Source organism: Microtus pennsylvanicus, chromosome 10 (assembly GCF_037038515.1).
Source record: "Microtus pennsylvanicus isolate mMicPen1 chromosome 10, mMicPen1.hap1, whole genome shotgun sequence".
In the NCBI taxonomy this organism is placed as follows: domain Eukaryota; kingdom Metazoa; phylum Chordata; class Mammalia; order Rodentia; family Cricetidae; genus Microtus; species Microtus pennsylvanicus.
In genome coordinates this window covers 66,431,983-66,451,488 of record NC_134588.1, presented here as the reverse complement: position 1 = coordinate 66,451,488, position 19,506 = coordinate 66,431,983, and the positions used below count along the sequence as shown (strand labels likewise).

The 19,506-nt window shown below is 42.9% G+C and overlaps 1 protein-coding gene across 13 annotated transcripts in view; it reads left to right on the top strand.

The window, feature by feature from the left end:
- Positions 1–19,506, top strand: part of Cadps (calcium dependent secretion activator) — a 444,098-nt gene that overhangs the window by 302,898 nt on the left and 121,694 nt on the right. For all 13 annotated transcript variants that reach the window (XM_075988597.1, XM_075988589.1, XM_075988596.1 and 10 more), the window contains exons 13-16: positions 2,132–2,319; positions 15,511–15,612; positions 17,339–17,402; positions 17,777–17,900. In XM_075988597.1, coding sequence (XP_075844712.1) covers positions 2,132–2,319; positions 15,511–15,612; positions 17,339–17,402; positions 17,777–17,900 — 478 coding nt within the window. The remainder of the gene's footprint in view (positions 1–2,131; positions 2,320–15,510; positions 15,613–17,338; positions 17,403–17,776; positions 17,901–19,506) is intronic.

Sequence of the window (19,506 nt, the reverse complement as noted above, 5' to 3'; positions counted from 1 at the left end):
TTGAGAATCTCTTCACTGGAGCCTCTGACTTTACCAGATTCAAAAGGAATACTACATTGACTTAAAAAAAAAAAAAAAACAAAAACCACTTGCCTTCCATTGCAAGGCCATTTTTGCCAGATGATTTCCTGATATCATTTATCTCTGATGACATTTACGAAGGTCATGAGGGTGTACATTAACATTATCACCCCCTTTTCCGGAGCATTTTGCTTACTCGAGGACACTGTAAGATGTATAATTTTTAAGACTTTTATTCTTATCGGTGCTTGAAAACAATTTTTTTATCCTGAAATGTACCATAAAGAAGAATTCATAAATGCCCTCAAAAGATTAAACCAGAAATGAAATGTTCATGCTATCGATCAGTATAGGCTTAAAATATAGTCTAAAATGAAAATATAATAATTGTGAGTTACCCAGAGCAATTCTCTTTCTTGTTTATGTACCTAGATCTATTAATTAAAGCCAGAATTCCAGAAAAATAACAGAAATTTAAAGGACCTTATCCCTTATCTCTATATATTTCATTTTTCTCATTATTACAGTCTTTTTTTTTTCAGTTGGTTTTGGAGACCGACCAGCAGGGATACATAAATTTTTCTGTGTCTCCGACTCAGTTCCTAATTGATATTTCTTCAACTCTTTTCAAAGCAGCTATTTTGGCATCTACAAAAGACTTGGTGTCATCTGAGTCGTAGAAAATATATTTTAATCTTTCACAGCAGTGTTGTCTCTAAGATTTAGCATTTGGGGTAGCAGATGGAGTGGCAAAGAAGTTGCCTATAGGGGCAGCCCACTGCCTCGACTACTCTCTCCCGCCCTCCGCAGTAACTTATAATTTGAAATAGCAAAGATGCCGTCTTTCGTTGGAGGCATCGCTGAGCGGTGTGTTGTCAATCGAAGATCCCCGATCACTAATCACAATTAGAACACTGCAAAGGCCTCTCTCCCACACTCATTTGGCCTCTCCCACCACTTTTTCCTCCTGTCCCTTCTACCCCAAGCTGCAGTAATGTTCAGAACACAACTCCCAGGAGACCCTCAAAGTAAAGGGAAGTTGATGTTTAAAAGAGCCCAAATTTCCAATTTAGAAAGCCCTACTTAGAATAACAATTTATTATTGTTTCAGGTGTCATAGAAATGAGACAATATCATTTGATTGTAGACTCTGTCTACATCGATCAGCAATACCAGTCACTTGGCTTTTCTAACGACCTGTCTTTCTAATTACGAAACAGAGGCGGTGGTCTCTATTCATTCTGCCACTGAATTATCATCAGAGACTCCATCTGGATTCTCTTTTATAGCAAACTTTGGCTGGGCTCATGATGAGCAAATAAATACAAGGAAACAAATAATTACAGGGGCGGGGAAAGAGCCGTAAACCTAGTTGTGAGAAATTTCTTTTTTCGTTCGATCAAATCAGATGCATTGTTGGAAAACTTACTCTCAGTCTTTGGGGTACTGTTATTGCCTTCATCTTTAAATGTACTGAGAAATTCTTCTAAGGTGTAAAGATTTACAAAGTTTAGTCTTTATGTAAACCAGCTTAAGGTTTCTTTGATGCCTGACGATAGGGAACAGAGGACATGGAGTAGACAGAGCTGGGTTAGGGCCAGTGCGTACAGCAGCATCCTGATCCAGATTCCCTCATTGTGAAGAAAAAACAAGATGCGCTTGTCCCATCTACCTCACTAGCTTACTAAAAGGATTAGCTGAAAGTTTCTGTCAATACCAAGGCATTTATATCACAATTTTCCCTTGTCAGACTCCGCCTCAGCTTCCCCCCAGTTCTCCTCTAAAGTACATGTTGGAGCCCTGGTCATTCTCTTTTCCTGGAAGCATGCTGTTTTGCTTATACAGCAATAGCAATTATAAGGAAATCCCACGTCGTCCCTGAACTCAGTTAACTTACCCACCTGGAAAGTAGGGATGACAGCATCTTCCAGGACGGTCTGCTGGGAGGGATAAACAGCATCGCCAGTGTGCTGGCCCAGCGGCTGGCATGCCATCAAAAGAGTTAAAGCTAGCCGCTTTTCAGTCCCTTCCTCCAGCCACTCCTGATACTAGCAGCTCTCCAGAAAGCAACTTGTATTTAAAAGAAAGCCTTTCCTTTATTCCCCTCCAGGGCTGGTTCAGTCCTGGCCAGGTGTTTGTATTAGATGAGTATTGCGCTCGAAATGGAGTCCGAGGATGTCATCGGCATCTCTGCTACCTTAGAGACTTGCTGGAACGGGCAGAAAATGGCGCCATGATTGACCCCACACTTCTCCACTACAGCTTTGCCTTCTGTGCATCCCACGTCCACGGGAACAGGTAAGCATGGGTCTGGAGGTATTTAATTAATAAGAAACTTTCAGGGGTTTGTGACTTTAACTATCAACCCTAACTGACTATCTATCCTTATTTACCCAATGATACATGCTTATACAGAGAGAGAGAGAGAGAGAGAGAGAGAGAGAGAGAGAGAGAGAGAGAGAGAGAATAAATAAGGGGGAGAGAGAAGGAGAGAGGGAGGGAGAGAATGAATAAATAAGGGGGAGGGAGAGAGAAGGAGAGAGGGAAGGAGAGAATGAATAAATAAGGGGGAGAGAGAAAGAGGGAGGGAGAGAATTAATAAATAAGGGGGAGGGAGAGAGAAGGAGAGAGGGAAGGAGAGAATGAATAAATAAGGGGGAGAGAGAGAGAGAAAGAGGGAGGGAGGGAGGGAGAAAAGGAGGGAGGGAGGGACACACAGAGAGAGGAGTGCTAATTTAGTTTCCTTTCCTTAAGCAACTGTGAAGAAATAACTTCTAGGGGAGCCCCTGAAGTAACTCAGTCTGGGTACTAATCATTGCTGGTTGTTTGTGTGTTTATTGTTTTGTTTCTTTCTACTGGGACCCTGGCTGATAATTGAATCCCCCAAACTACAGTTTTCTGATCTATAGAATGGGAATGACAGTATTGTCATGGGGTTGAGGGGACACTTGTGAACATGACGAACCTAGCAAAATGCCTGGAACTTAGCAAGAAACTGATTACTCCTTTGTCCTTGTTGGTCCTATTGTTCATTTCAGGAGGGTTTGATGCTTGCCTAGTGTCAGGCTCTGGTTTGACCCTTGTATACATAATAAAAAAATAAGACCTAGACACCAGATCATAGAAGATACATTAAGAGAAGGAATTAAATTCTGGGTAGAATTCAATCAGGAACATGACTCAGATGGAGTGGCAGAATGTCAGCGGGGACCTCCCTGAGGAAATGATGCTAGAGCCGGGAACTGAAGCGTGTGTAGGAGTTGAGTGGATCCAGGCAAAAGGAACAGCATGTACTACTGTCCTGCAAAGAAGGAAGCCAAGCGAATTGCTAGAGCTGAAGGAAGATAGGTGAAGCTGGAAGCCAACATGCCAGGAACACTTAGAATATCTCCTCAGAGGCGGGAAGAACTTTGGCGATCACAACCTAGCCAACCCCCTCATTTTGTAGGCTTCATAGACAAGACCAGAATGTCAAGTCTCCTGAATCTGTGCTAAGCATTCTATTTCTTTAGACTGGAGAGCTCCTGGATGGGGGGGGGGGGGGGAGATCCATGTTCTGAATAATGCAAAGAAGCAAATAATTTAAGAACATTGCCATTTGGCTCTAGAGGCATGGAATAAATTTCCACACTGCCACAGCCAGCTTACCATCTCAATGTATGTAGCCACACGTTAGTATAAAGACAAGTCTACAGTATTCCAAAGCATCCCCGCCGACAGCCAGGGGAGGCAGCAGAAGACAGCTGGGTGGCTCTGGAAAACAAGCCTCAGATGAGCAAGTTGTCACTCTGGGGAAATCCACACGGGGAAGAATCCAGCCCAGGCTACCTGGTTTTGAAGCCAGGGTTGTGTCAGCCTTCTTCATCTTTGCAAGCCACACAGCCCTGAAATGTCTGTGGGATTTGTTCTGTGCTTTTCCTGTCTCCAGTTCCGACAGACTTTTATGAAATGCAACTCTATCCTTTAGAGCTGGATAACAATAACATTGTAGCCTTGAATATTTTAACAGACAGCAAGATTATCTTCAGCTCCTATTGTTCTGGCTCCATAGCCCAAGACACCTTTGATTTGCATGAAAGATATTCATGAAGACTCTGATACCTGGGTTGGAGCATGCATAATTCTGATATTTATAAATATGTACACTTTGATGACTATCTGTTACAGCCTCTTGGATTGAATTCTTTATGGAGGGAGAGAGAGAAAGAAGTTGCATTATATTCTCTGGGTTGTCACACTGTATTCTACATATGTTACTGAAGAAGAAAGTGTTATAAAATAATGAAATGTTTTTGTAAACTCCCTAGTAAACATCATCATGAATTATGATACACATTGTCTGGGTTTCATATTGTAAGACTGCCACTTGATTCACAGTTAGGTTTATACATCTTGTCGTGGGAACAGTTTTGGATTTCTTATTTTCTTTTCAGTTCTGATTTTCCTTATGCGTTTTGCATCTCTTTTGCTTATTATTTTAGTTTGAATGCATTTGCCATTGCTTTTTGATGCATCCTTTTTTTTCCTTTCTTTTTGTTTGCATGTGTGTGTGTGTTTGTGTGCGTGTATGTGTACTCTTGCTTCTTCTATGACTGGCCACCCTCTATGCATGCCTTATACAACTGCTCCCTCGCAAAAGTCAACAAATGCATGTGTGTCTTAGTGGGCGGCTACCAAACCCAGACTTTCAAGGGGGCAAAACTCCATCTTCTCCTGAACCGGAGGCTAAAAAAGAGCCACGAAGAGAATCAAAAAAGAAAAAAGAGTCCAAAATCCACCCAAGTCAAGAACAAAAAAGGTAAGAAGCCATATGTGTATTGGCTTGTATATTCAGCCCCCTTTGTCCTTTCCCTGTGCCTGCATTCACACCGCCATGAATACCTTTGCAAACAGTGGGTTCTATGCATGTCTTAACCCTATCCTTTAAAGGCTTTCAAAGGTGCAGTTTTTCATAAAAGATCTTAGAAATGGACAAAATCTGGTATATTGGTAATTTGAGTCAGGTGTTTGATGATTTTTAGAATATCTTTGCATTTGAAAAACTAACCTACCAATATGCAAATAGAACCATGAGTCAGATTAGTTTCTTTTTGTTTGTTTGTTTTTCTTTTGGTCATCCTATCCTGTTGGTGATCTGATACCTCACAAGTCATTCAGAATAAACAAGCTATGCTTTGTAATTTTAAAACTATGTTCAAGGGGCAAATAAGATGGGTTAACATCAAATAGGCCTATACATTTATCATGGATCTATTTTCTTAAATAAATCTTCCTAATATTCACAACCTGTTAAAAAGAAACCCATCTGAAATAGAGAGTTATGGTAATCACCAAATCAACGGTTCTCAGTAACGATGTAGGAGGTCCTTCTGTCTACGTGTCGCTTTCATTGGTTGAATAAAGAAACTGCCTCGGCCTTTTTATAGGACAGGAACTTAGGTAGGTGGGGAAGACAAAACTGAATGCTGGGAAGAAGGGCAGAGTGGCAGATGCCATGAAGCTCCTGCCTGAGACTGACGCTGGTTAGAATCTTTCCTGATAAGCCACGACCTTGTGGTGCTACACAGATTATTAGAAATGGGTTGAATCAAGATGTGAGAGTTAGCCAATAATAGGCTAGAGATAATGGGCCAGGCAGTAATTTAATTAATATAATTTCTTTGTGATTATTTTGGGTGTAAGCTAGCTGGGTGGCCAGGACCAAAAGCAGGCCCTCTCACACAATACAGCAGATCCACTTATACAGCAAGGTCATCTTCAAAGCATGAAGTCCTAAACTTTTGTTCAATTTATCCTGTTTCTTGACCTTCTGCAATGCTTTAATTGGAAAAATGGTACCTTAAAGACCACATTTACTCAGTATTTTAAATCTTTTCTTATGTACTTCTTTTTACCGTTCCTTGCCTGGAATTCTGGTCATGCTTGTCCAAGTTACATCAAGTAACAGACAAGGATCCTGTATGCATCAATGTTCATTTATCCACTACCATTTCTAAGCCCTGGTATGCAGTTAATTTACAGGAAGAGCCAATTGGCATGGAAACATTTTCTTTCTAGCAGTTTGTCATAATATGCTTAGCGAATAGGGAGCATCAATGAAAACCAAGTATCCCTTGATCACTCATCTCCCTCCTGGCAGTAAATAAGGGTGGAGGTAAGGCAGAGTTCCTGTTTGTGTTTTGCTCTGGTGTCCACGCCCACCTGCCGGAAAACAGCGATCTATCATATCACCATGCTGGGAGAGTCTCTGAAGAGGTCTCTGCAGGGTCTCTGAAGCCCCCATGGCAGCTGTCCAGAGTTCTGCTTTTGGACCCTCTCCTCATCCACGTAGAGTAGAGAGGCAATAGTCCCCACTGAAAGTCTCTGGACTGAAGCCCATTTCCTAGCATAGAAGGATCCCAGTGGGATCTTCCCTGTGTGCCTGACACAGGATTAAGCATGGTGAATTTTCCCTACAGAAGATTTTTGGTGAGGCCTGGACATATTTTTGACTGACATGAAAATATTATTAAATACCAGCAACGCCCAGGCAGGTATAGCCTCAAACAACAGTAACACTGAGGTCAAGGAGTCTTGTTTTAAATCATATTTCCAAATGATGGGATAAAATGGTTACTTTTCCCTTGGATTTGTTATTATTTTTTTCACATAGACCCTGTGCCTGAGTATAACTTGTGTTGTTCCATAGAAGCAGTCGTTTTCACACTCTAGGGTACACAGGGGCTGCAAAAGAGAATCTGCCAAAGTACCAGTACAGGGTCCTACCTTCAAATAATTCTGCAGTTCTTGCACGGAGCCAGAAATTTGCACACCTGATACCCCCTCACCCTTTATTCTGATTTCAGATCCTATCTAGGCAAGGTCTTGGCTGTTTGATTCCTGTACATTTGAACGGCTTGAGGCAGGGGAATGAACCCGATTTGCAGTCAAAAATCTTCTGGGGAAATCCTACCTGAGCCTTTAAAAGTGAAATAATGAAACAATTGAATATGATAAATCAAACAGCTCACGTGCTTCTGGTACATGTGAAAGTTTTAGCCTGATTGAATGGCTATAAGTTTGGGCCAACTCTTTAGAACTAAACCCAATTTCTCAACAGAGCAAGGGAACGAAAGGAAAATGTGAGTGTTTAGCCGGTTGCATTTGGCGATCGTAAAATCCACAGATGCAAATTGCTATATCTTCTCGTTTTTAAATTAGCTCCTAAGGTTGCAGTACTTAATTTTCACCATAATATTTTTAGTATTCTTTCTAGATGACATTTAGATTAGCGTCACTTTGGTCACTGTCCCACAGTGACAAGGCAATCAAACAGCTCCGATGATTGCAAGTTGCGTCAATGTTCCTTGGATCCCTTTATGATTGAGATTGGAAATTTTTCTCATTTACATTATTATTTAACATTTCTTGAATGCCACTGCTGCTTTTCACATATGGCCTGCATAGAAAGTACATTGTATCAGCAATTAACAAATCCATAATGCCAACCGCCTCAATCCACAGCTCGCTGCATAGATTAATGAGCCTGCAGGCAGATGTAAGAGGGCAGGAATCCGAAACCATCTCTGAAAACGCATCCAAAGATCTTCTGTGGGGATGTGTTCAAAGTCAAGGTTCTGTTGATCGACAGAGCCATGTGCATCCTGTGGGTTCGGATTGGAACTCCCTCTCCATTCGTCCTAAATCAGCCCCCAACTTGCCTGAGACAGAAGCTGATCAGCCATCGTGTGAACTCCCCCTTCCGTAAGAGCATGTAACAAATCGTGATTCCTGGCCCAATCAATGCTCTCAAGTATTTCCATTTCTGTTTCTCTTCAATGCCGCTGCTATAGCTGAGGTCTCTATCTTCTCTCCCACTGACTATAACAGTTGGCTTATTTATGGTGTCCTTGCCTCACTCCGTGTCATGCGATGGCGGTTTCCTTTTCTTTTAATTTATTGTTTGTCTTTGGTGATTATTTGCCTCACATTGAGTTACATGTAATTTTTCTTTCTTTCAACTCTATTTCTATCTATTTGCATACACACACCATTGTGTTTGGTACATTTTAATTCTTCTTCCCAAAATCTACATAAGTAGGTATGGATCTGCCTTACAGAGCTTTGAATACGGTGATTTACATAACATACAGATATGGGTGGGGCTTTAACAGTGATCTCTATTCTTCATCTCATGTTACATACAGACTTGATGGTCCGTTTATGAACACGAACCTGTCTCTGGTTTACTCTAGGTCTGCATAGGTGTTGCCCTTGTGCATGAATAAGGCATTTCTAAATCCTAAACTGCCAGTTTTACCTAACAGGAAGTAATCATCATAGGGAGAGGGCAAATTACAGACAAGTTTCAAAGCAAAGCAAGCATCCCACATGGCCAAGGAAAAATTCGCCGTGGACTTGCCACTCTCGTTGAAACCGTGTGACCATCTTCACAAAGGAAGCTTGCTCCCGTACGAAGAGCATGAAGTCTTATGAAACCCGTGCCATTGATAGCTCTTACCTCAAATTCCACATGTGCCCTCATCCTCAGTTCGCTGGAACCACCTGTACATATATGTACATGGACATAAGTACATGCTTGCAGAGGACGCACCCTTTGAACATGGATGTGATATCAAACAACCACCCATATTACTACTGTGACCACTTTGAAGTCTGACTTAGGGTCTCCAATGTCAAACCCATAGCTTCTCAATGTTCGTCTCACAATGACGGAACACACTTCTTTTCTTCTTCCTCCGAGAAAAGAAGTTATAAAGTTCTGGTGTAGGAGGCTTGTCTCTTTCTTGGGGAAAATACATGCTTTGCTATATTTTGTAATTTCTTCAGTCATCTTTGGTTTCTTCGTTCATCAGCACCCAGATCAAACCCGAGCCACTTTTATTATTAATACCCACATTCCGATAGCATGTATATTCCTGGCTACTGTTGAGAAAGCGTAGCATCTCAACCAGCCCCCTGCTTGTATAATAGATAGAGAGAAATCTCTAAATTGTTGAGTCATGACTTCTGATTCGGATAAACTGCAAACCAGTCAGAAAGGCTTCCTTGGAATACTTGCTCTCCCCAAGTCCCTTTTGTGAAATTCCTATTAGCCAACTCCAGAGGCTACAGTGGCTACTTGCAATGGTGTAGGAACTGTTTGTTTTTCTTCCTGTCCTACACACAAGAACTTTGATATATTTGTTTTAGCAGCGTCTCTGAGCCCCAGGGCGTCGGGGCATAATTAAAAAAGGGCATGAGCTGGAAGGAAAGGGACAGGGAAGGGGTAAGGCTAGCTTTCATAATGAAGCAGTGGCTATGGGATATGAAAGTCCTAATTGTAAATTATAATTAACCTAGGATTATAGACACCATTCGAGGAACAAGCAGGGAGACAGGGGTATCTCCTCCGAGTGGCTATTGCTTTTGGTGCTGTTTTGAATTTGTATCTATTAAGTACCCAGAAGAAACAAAGGAAAATATTCCACTCACTCAAATCCAATTCAAGGATAGCACTCAGAAACTTGGAAGGAAGAAGAGCTATCAGATATCATAAATATATATTTTTTAAGTCAAAGATTCTCCATGTATCTGGAATAGCTGTCCTATGTAGGAAACATGGCAAGGAATGCCTAACATACTTTGTCCTGCTCTGGCCCTTTAAGTGCTCGTGGCTCGAGGCTGGAACAATTTAGTAGCAAGCAAGATGCAGCTATCGTGCTTGTTTAAGGACATTTTCAAGGATCCATAATGCGGTCTGCAGGCATGCATCCATTTGGAGAGAGAGAATATATCGTGTTTACAGTGCCTGCACCAGCATATGTGGACATTTGCATTTGGAGATGGAAGTCTATTCCTCTTCAGCTGGAGTTTTACCCCTTGTTGGTACTGATTGGAGGCTGAAAGCTGGCTGCAGGCAGAGCTGTGGACCAGACGCTCCTTCCTCTTCTGGTGAATTCATGTTTCCTTTTACACCTGGATTTGGTACTTAATCACCAAGTGGATGCACTATCGGAAGACACCCGTCGCCGTGCACTTTGAATTAATTTTTCATTCCGACTTTTCTTGAAAAGGCGTCTTACCTTTGGAAGTGTTTTGCAGCCCAGATTTTAGTGTGATGTGTAGAGCCGTGCCTGGAGGATGATTGAATGCTGGAAATCTGGCGTTTACCTGGGCTGTGGTGACAATTTCACTGCCTTGGAGAGGTCTGTCGGTTCCCGACAGAAAACAAGGGCTTGACTGGAATGCCTGGGGAATTTCAAGTAGCAAGATGTTTGTATTACAAGCCCAGGACATCATAATATTGAATTAATTCTCCAACGTGCATTAATGAATCATCTTTAGCTTGGTAAGGGGGGAAACAGTTTACATAACTGGCAACTTTCGTTTACATAACGGATGACTGCTGGGCTTGGTGGGTTTGATTCGAGAGAAAAGCAAAGTTGGAGAAGAAGGAAGATGCAGTCCTGGATGCATTATTATTTGTGACATGGCTCAAGATGGGGGGCTGTGAGGAGAGCGAAGATGACAGAACTGGCACTAACCACGGTGACAAGAAGTTGAAGAGCAGCCGACGTGACATCTTTCCTATCGTGCTGCCGCGAATGTCAGCTTTGTGAAGGACAGTGAGAAAATGGTTTGCCGAAAACTTGAAAGGTAGATTCCAGAGACGCCGTCTGTGTCAGATGCAATATAGTCTGCCATGGCCGCAGAGACCCACTTCTGGCTCCAGCGATGGCCTGCAGGTGGGAGAGCTTCCGGTCTTCGGCAAAGCTCCAAAGATGACTACGCTTGGCCTGCGTATTGTCTCAAGTCTCCAGGACCATGAGATACAAGAAGTGAGGTTAGCCTGTGTGCAGTTAGGTGGAACCAGAGGCCAGGGGCTGTTTATCTTGGTGTGTGCCTGTGTTTGCACACAAGTGCACATATGTGTGTGTCCCTGAAGCATCATTCAGAGGCTTCCCAGCTTCTCTTTAAGCCAGAGACACAGAAAAAGGAGATACTGTGTCCTTTGCAAACTTAAACTGTGAGTGAAGAAAAGAAAAGGGAATGGAATTGAGGAGCTAGAGAAGGATGGGATCCAATCAGAGCCCTGCTTCTGCATCTGAATGACCTGCAAGCTTTCAAAACAGCGACCAGCTCAGCCTCGGCTGCAGAATGATTGGCTCACAGCTGTCAGAGCCTAGGTAGAGTCAGGCATCTAGAGTTCCTAGCCTATGAAAACAGCATGGTCAAGACCCAGCTGCTAAGATCAGTGCATCCCACCTGCTTCTTCTCCTCTTGCCTTGCTCACTTCCTGCTGAAAGATCAGGGGATCCGGGGTCTGAGATGTACGGTGTCTGAGCAATGTAGGAGCTGCCTTCGAGGCATTAATAAAAGGCATTAATAATGGAGTCCATCTGTTTTTCCTTTCCCCATGTCCAGGGCAGTTACTGAGGCAGCGGGGACCTGAAGAGTCAGAAGCTAGTGAGGAAGGAGATGTACAGTCATGTGAGAGCAAGAGGGGCATCCGGGTTCCTGGCCTTCCATTCTGAATGAAGTCATATCCCAGATTGGGACTTTTGAATGAAAAGCTTAAAATCTTGCCTTTTCTCCTTTATGATTCATTAAGCATTGAGTATTGAAAATTCAAGAACATTTCCCTTGTTTCAGGGAGGGTGGGGGAAGGTGTAAAAGACTGTTGTCGGTGAGACAGTAGTTCCGCGCTGCTATTGTGGTTTGCTTTGCAATCACCATTGTTTTCCTGACGCAGTAGAAACTGCAAACGCCTCTTTTGGAGGGGAAGATCAACTCAGAAAGGGACAGTGTTTCTCTAACACAGTCTCTGTTTTCAAGTCCATCTCAGTCTTAGGGGAGTTAAGAACCTGGATCAAAGGCATCTGATCAGGGGTTGGGGAAGTGGCTCTGCCAATGTAGCAGGCTGGGAAAGCAAAGCTGGCCAGCACTGGGAAAGTGGAGACAGAAAGATTCCCTGGGGCTTGCTGATTGGCCAACCAGTCCCCCTAAACTGACAAATCCCGGGTTCAGGGAGAGATTCTGTCTCAAAGGATAAACAATGCTAAGGATGATATTCAGCTAGCATCCATCATCCACATACAAAAGACTGCGCCAAAACAAAAGCATCCTTCCAGACCCTGGAAGAGCCTCCATTGAGGTTTCCTTTTTGTCTTGGTTACTGTGTGTGTGTACACGTATGTGCATGTGCGTGTATCAGTGATTCTTAGCACGATTCCCAGAGCAGTGGCACCACAAAACCCATTAGAAATGCAGATTCTCAGGCCCCCTCCAAAACCTACCAATTTAAGATCTGGTAGAGCCAGGCTGCCTGAGTTGCCACAAGGCCTTCAGCTGATGCTAAATCATAGTCAAGGTTGAGAACCATAACCCTGCAAAAGTATATATAGTTTCCGGAGAAAACACAGCTCCTAGGCCAGCAAGATGGCTTAAGGGACCAAAGCGCTCACCTCGCATGCCTGACAACTTAAGTTCAATCCCAGGAACCTGCAGTGAAGGACAGAACTGATTCTCCAAAAGTTGTCATTTGTTCTTCACACGCACACACACCATAGCGCATGCGTGTCTGTTCTCTATTTCCCTGTCTCGCTGTTCTTTCTCTCTCTCTCTCTCTCTCTCTCTCTCTCTCTCTCTCTCTCTCTCTCTCTCTCTCTCTCTCTCTCTCTCTCTCTGTCACACACACACACACACACAATATTCAAAAACAAAAATACTTTATAAAGAAAAACTGCACTCCCTCAAAATCTTTGGCACAGGTTGTTTTCTGAGCGCTCCACCTGTGAATCATTACCGGTGAATTACAGAACTCAGTGGAAAAGAAAATTATGATTCACAGAATTTTAGAAAATAATATTCTCAGGTCACACTAAAGTGACTTCATAACTACTACTACTGTTAAGCTTTCTGGTCTTTAACAAACTGATCCCTAGTGGGTCTCTCACCAAGTCTGTCAGACACCTGTCCCTGTCACCAACAACACTGTAATATTACAGATCTGGCAGTTAAAAAAAAAATTACATTTGCTGTTGAGACCATACAGGATCTTATCCCCCGATTCTGCAGGTGAAGTCTGAAGGAGAGCTTTGCCAACTCAATGAGGCTCATTTGTTTTGTGGCTACAGCAATACACGTTTACTTGGTTTCCATCCTGCCGTCCACAGTGTTCTCAGCTCTCATTGAGAGGCCATCAGGAAGGCGGCGTCCTCTAATTGCCCTAACACGCATCCCCAGAGCGAAAGGCTAGATTCAAAGCACAGTTTACATTTGTGAGAATTAGCTAAGAAGGTGAAACACAGCTCATCATTCAGTTGTTTTATTGTCTCGGGCTCAAACCAAAATGCTGAGTCTAACAAGGCTTCTTGGGCAAGGAATGAATGCCTTGATTCGCAGACAAGTTCATCTCGGAATTCAGAACATATAGCTGGAGATGTCAGTAATAGAATGTTTGCCAGACATTCATAAGGCCCTGTTCAGTCCTCAGTACCACCAAAAAACAAACAAACAAAAAAGTGAATAAATCACTAAAGGTGACAAATATCTCTGGGACATCCCTGTTGCTGGTTGTGATGTCTAGGCCTCTGTGTTCATTGTCAACTACATCTAATAGCACCGGTTTTTCTCTGTGTTAATTTCCTGCTAAACATGAAATTGTTTGAATAACTTCCTTTTCCCCCCAGTCAAATATGGGGGTGTACATGCCAATTGCATGTGTTTGGTACATTAGCAAACTGATTTTGGCATAACAGCCAGAACTGAATGAAATTCAAACTTGTAATGGAAATAACGAGACATTATCAAAGACAACCTGATAGGCATTTTGCGATGGCCAGTGAGTTTATCCTGGGATTTAAGGGCAATGGGAATTAGGAATGTTTATAAATATAAAAAATTAAATAAACTTTGTGACTTTATCTTCGACTTGTGTTCAGTAGATTTGAAAAATGTGAGCACTTAGAAATTTGTGCATACTTAGAACTCACAAATCCTTGGTGTTGACCATTTTGCTTTTTTACTTCCTGTGATTGGGGAGGACTACAAAAAAGGAGAATAATATTTTACTCTTTGGGGTGACTATTTTTTCTTTTTTTTAACAAATTGATAGAGGATCTTTCTTAAATTTTTCAGATAGAGTGCTTTTATTATTTAAAAAGAAGAAAAAGTGATTGTTTAAAAGTTGGCAGAAGTTTAGTGCTGACTTCCTGTAGTCAACTTGGTCGACTACAAAAGATTTTCTTGTCATCTGCTGGGACCCCGAGGAGGCTCGTGAGCACGACCATTTGTCTGGTCTCGATAACTGGGTTGTGCAGACGGAGGAATGTTCCTATAGACGTTCCAGGTCACACAGCAATCTGTAAACTGGCATAGCCCAGTATCACGAGTCACTAGAGATCTGGAAACTAAAGGCTTTGAATGAATGGGTCAGATATTTCCAATGCAAATGGTCTAGAGAAGTGTGTGCATGTGTGTGTGTGTGTGTGTGTGTGTGTGTGTGTGTGTGTGTGTGTGTGTGTGTACTCAGGGTGACCCGGAACTGAAAGCACGATGATTCCACTGCAACCACTGGGTTTTCCAGAGTCTTGCTCTTTATCACAGTAGCTCACTATGATTGGACAAAACCTGGGTTGTCTTTTAGTTAATCCTAACATAATTTTGAACAGTAATTAGAAACTGAGTAATTTAATTAGGAGCAAAACATGGCACGTGATTTTTGTAGAACTTTTCGTAATAATTGCAGAGCCTCAAACCCCGGCGCCTTTGAGACAGTTAAGCTAGAGATCCAGCCAGGTAAACATCTACCCGGCTGAGGAAAAGGGTGTTGGTTGGCAATTGTCAGTTAAGGGCAGTTGTTGAAACTTTCAGGAGAGACCAGAAATCTAAACTAGGCTGTAAACTTCCCTAATTTTAAAAAAGATCGATGGAGGGGCTGGAGAGATGACTCAGTCAGTAAAGGGCTTGCTGCCCTGGAATGAGGACCCCAGTTCCGTCCAAGTGCAGCAATGGGCACCTGCACTCCTGGCACTGGGGAATCAGAGGCAGAGGAGGCAGGCTGACGGGCCTACTACATCATCAAACTTCCGGGAGGCACCCTGTCTAAAAAATTACGGTGGAGAGCAATTGAGAAAGGTTCCCGCTGTTCATTTCTGCCCTCCACAGACATGAATGGGCATGCGCACAGTCTCACACATGCGCGCACACACACACACACGTGCGCGCGCATACAATCATGTTCGCTTCTTTAGACTTTTTAAGAGTCTATGACCAGACGGAACCAGCTGGGCTTAACCTGTGAGCCATTTCACTATTTCATACCAACGAAGTGAATGAGAACCCTGAACCATCTTCTGCTTGAGAAGCCCGTGCGGCCTGTTTCTATGGTCGGATCCGTCACTGCGCTTGCTGCTTCTTGAGCAGACAGTTTCCTCCTGGTCGGAACTTGATTTGCTGGTGTCAGCCTGTGAGGTTGCCGTCACCGCATAGCGTGTCTTCTTTCAGGCCTGACGGAATCGGAACTGTGACGGTTGAAGAGAAAGAGCGCTTCGAAGAAATCAAAGAGAGGCTCCGAGTTCTGCTGGAGAATCAGATTACACATTTTAGGTGAGGATCTGTGCTTTGGGGGCCTGTGGGGGATAAGAACGAAAATGCACAAAGAATCTTCATTTCAGTTAAAAGAAACAAACCAACAATAGTTTTATGTCTATCAGAGACATATAAGATCGTTAAAGCGAAATAGCAAAAGGAAATAGGCTAACCAGTCTGGAATGGCCCTCAGCAGCTTCCTGACTTTGCATTCTTTCTTTGTGTGGTATTTATTTTGAGGTGGAGTCTCAGATGGTCCAGGCTGACCTCAAATTCCCTATATAGCCAAGGGTTATCTTGAACTCCTAATCCTTCTGCCTCCAGCCCTTGAATGCTGGGATTAAAGGTGTGTGCCAACAAATACCAGGTTTTGTGCCATGCTGGGAATAGAACCTAGAACTTCATGAATGCTAGGGCAAGCATTCTACCAACTGAAGTTGATCCCTGGGCCCAAAGTTCAAATTCTCTAGTGCATTTTTACTGCTTAATAAGCAAAGATTTCCTTGTGGGATCTGACTGATAATGTATTATAAAAGTTGAAGATTCTTCAAGGTTCCTAGGTAAACGAGTTTTAAAACTTCTACAGTTTGGGCCATAGTGAATGGGTTAAAGTTAATGGTGTTCATAACTCTTTTCCCCATTCCTGATACCTGTGCATAGCAAGAAGGAAGCTTGGGTCAGCCTGGCTGGGGGCTGGGGCCTGAGACCAGATGTCCAGCAGCAACAGGGTCATGCCCTTGACTGTCACACTATGCAATCCACTCCTCTAGAGCTTGCATTATGCAATCCTCTTCTGTACAGCATATGGGGCATTTTTAATACAATATTGACTCCGCACATAGACTCTGAGGCAGGAACTTCAAGACAGCAATTGTGCTTCCCATCGTTTCCATATGCCAGTTTCAGGGCTTGGAGGCTAAAAAGGCACTACCCTTTGTTTTCACCTATAGACAACTGTGTAAGGTAGGTGTGATCTCCAGTTAAACAGTGAGGAAAATGAGGCCAGGAGGAACATGTGCCCTGCCACCCACTGTAGTCTGAACGTAAGCAACCCATCCTGTTCCCTATCCTTTTGAGTGATGTTTTGGAAGACTCTTGACTGCCAGAAGCCACCGGTGGCACCTGTTGCAGTAACTGACACGCTTCTCTGTCAGCCGAATTCTCCTTTTTATGGACTAAGACTTTGATGAAGGTTCTTTAACTGACCATCCACTGTAAGGACAATGCATCAACAATAGAGCCGAGATCCAACAACAGTGAAAAAAACGTCCCAAGCAAGTTAGGCGGAGTCAGGGATTTATCACAGAGGCACGCTGCTTCATGCTTCAACCCTTTAGGACTCTAAAAGAAGTGTGTTCGGATTCCAGCTGGTTTTGGCTTTTGGCTTTTCATTGCTGCGCCCTGTAATAACACACGAGGTCATGGTTTTTTACTAACTGGTGTTTTCCTTCACAATGGAAACCCAAACAGAGCTCTGAGCCGCCGCTCTCACTCTTCTGTTCTAATGCAGACATTTGCAGACTCCCTCCTCAGTCATTATTCACACATATACATATAGATATATTATATATACACATATATGGTGTGAACTGGGATTAGCATAACAGTGTGACAAAATAAAAAGCAATTTTCCATTCCTCGGCACAAGTTGCTATAGGAATCAAATTGCAGCGTGTTTCCTGCTAAAATGTAATGGTGTGGGCATCCTGAAGAATTATGTTTTTTGGTCTTTTTTTTTTTTTAGATATTGCTTTCCGTTTGGTCGGCCTGAAGGTGCTCTGAAAGCTACGCTCTCGCTCTTGGAAAGGGTAAGGCTGAACGTGAGACGCATAAACAGATGTGCGAGTAATTGCCAATCAGGCCCCACAGTTGAATGACCTAGTTTGCAATTGTCAAAGGGTTTCTTGACTGTTTGTGAAATACCAGGAATAAAAGTGAGGAAGCTGCCCAAATTCTAGAAGTTTTATTTTCAGATTCCCAACTAGCTATATTGAAGAGTCACTTCAGGCCCTTTCCTGATGTCCCCACAGACTTTGTCACCCCGGCTGTTCTGGGGTTTCCTTTCTACCCACAGTTTTCACATTAGCCAGCATTAAGGATTTTACACCTGAAGTCTTTCAAAAGCAGAAGTGAGTGACAAATGGACTTGTAACTTCATAGTCCCCTTTCCTTCTGCCTGAAGGTTCTGATGAAAGACATCGTCACTCCAGTACCACAAGAAGAGGTCAAAACCGTCATCCGCAAATGCCTAGAGCAGGCTGCCCTGGTCAACTACTCGCGCCTGTCTGAGTATGCCAAAATTGAAGGTAAGGCTTCTGCCTGCCACTAGTTTTGAATTTAAACTTTGGTACGCCTCCCGGGGAAAAATCTCTCTTTTCTTGATGGACACCAGAGAACAGTAGTCCATCTGACTACGTTAAGCTGAACATACTTGAAATGTGGCAAATAACGTGACTGGGGCCAAAAACATAGATGCAAGGTGGGTCATCGGCTCATGAGACAGCTTAGGAGGGAACCAACCTGGAATGTGGGATGTTACGTAATTGCTAAGGTCCTTCTGACAGTTTATGCTTCCCTTTAATATCTTCTATGAGGATAATGTTCACTCGTGAAAGAGCTGGGTAGCATCGTTACCTTCTTTAAATGTAGGAAGCAGAAACAATGTGCTATCCACTGCCAGTAGTATTGAAAATAAAACAAGCCTTGAATAATTCAATATTCAGGTTCTTCTTAACTCTCGCTTGTGCTTTGGAAGTCTCTTCTCTTTGGGGAACTTCTCAAATTTGGTGACACGATAGTATGGAATCATCCCCAGAGGCTCTAAATTGAATCTGGGCATCATTCTTTCTTGTTACCAGAGATGTAGGAGGTATATTAATATTGCTGTCTCAAGCTGTAGGGAAGCAGTCCTGAATGACTGCATAGTTCAAAGGAACTTTGAGTAGATTCAACTCAAGAAGAAGCTGTGGTTCTTTGGGACCTAGTCACTCTCAAAGGCATTAATCGCTTTTCATTGTTACCCTCCCCCCATTGGCTGCTATAGGGTGATTTGAAAAGCATACCCAACCTGCCCAGTGGTGTAAGTGCATACATGTGGAAGTTCTGTGTGCAAGACTCAATGTGTCCACACTCTGGAATCCGATCTTCTCTCACACACAAAACTCATGACACCTAAAGAAAGCAAGCAAAGGCACATTGTCCACCTCAGGACATCAATTGGGGGAACAGCTGATTAGCACACACGCGTGCGCATACACACACACACACATACACACACACACCATCACATCTACTGCCAATGTCCTGCTTCCTTAGAAAATTAGCTGGCAATCACGTTAAATTCCCAGTGTTCTGTACACTACATGTCTTCCTCCCTCTCCCAATTTTGTCTTTGTGACAATGCAGATTGTGTACCAGTGGTAATGAGTTCATTGTTATGCATCCAGGGAGAAACACTTAAGAATTGGGCACTAGAAGGGTGTTTATCAACTCTTGACTTGGTAATGAGTGGCAAAAGCAGAGGAACAAGAAGATCAATGGTTAAATGGCTTTATTAGCAAATAATTGTTCCAGCATTCCCAGCCCAGGACATAATGATTGGTTGGGCTGGGTAAAGTCAACCATGGAACTATGAATCCTAAAACCAGAGATGGGATGGGATCATGAAATGAGATGTTCAGCTTCCACAACTGCTGCCTCATAGGTCTTGGTCCAGCTGTTATTAGTCTTTCGGTAAGATCTGCTCTCTTCTTTCAGATAAATAATGTTTTAAAAACAAACAAACAAACAAACTTTGTGATCTGTAAGTAACAATGCATTCATTTCCAAAGTAGATCAGCTGGTCTGTGATCTCCTTCTGTGCTCAGTTCTTCCTGGTTGTGCTGATTACCTTTTGCACTGTGACTCGTAGGT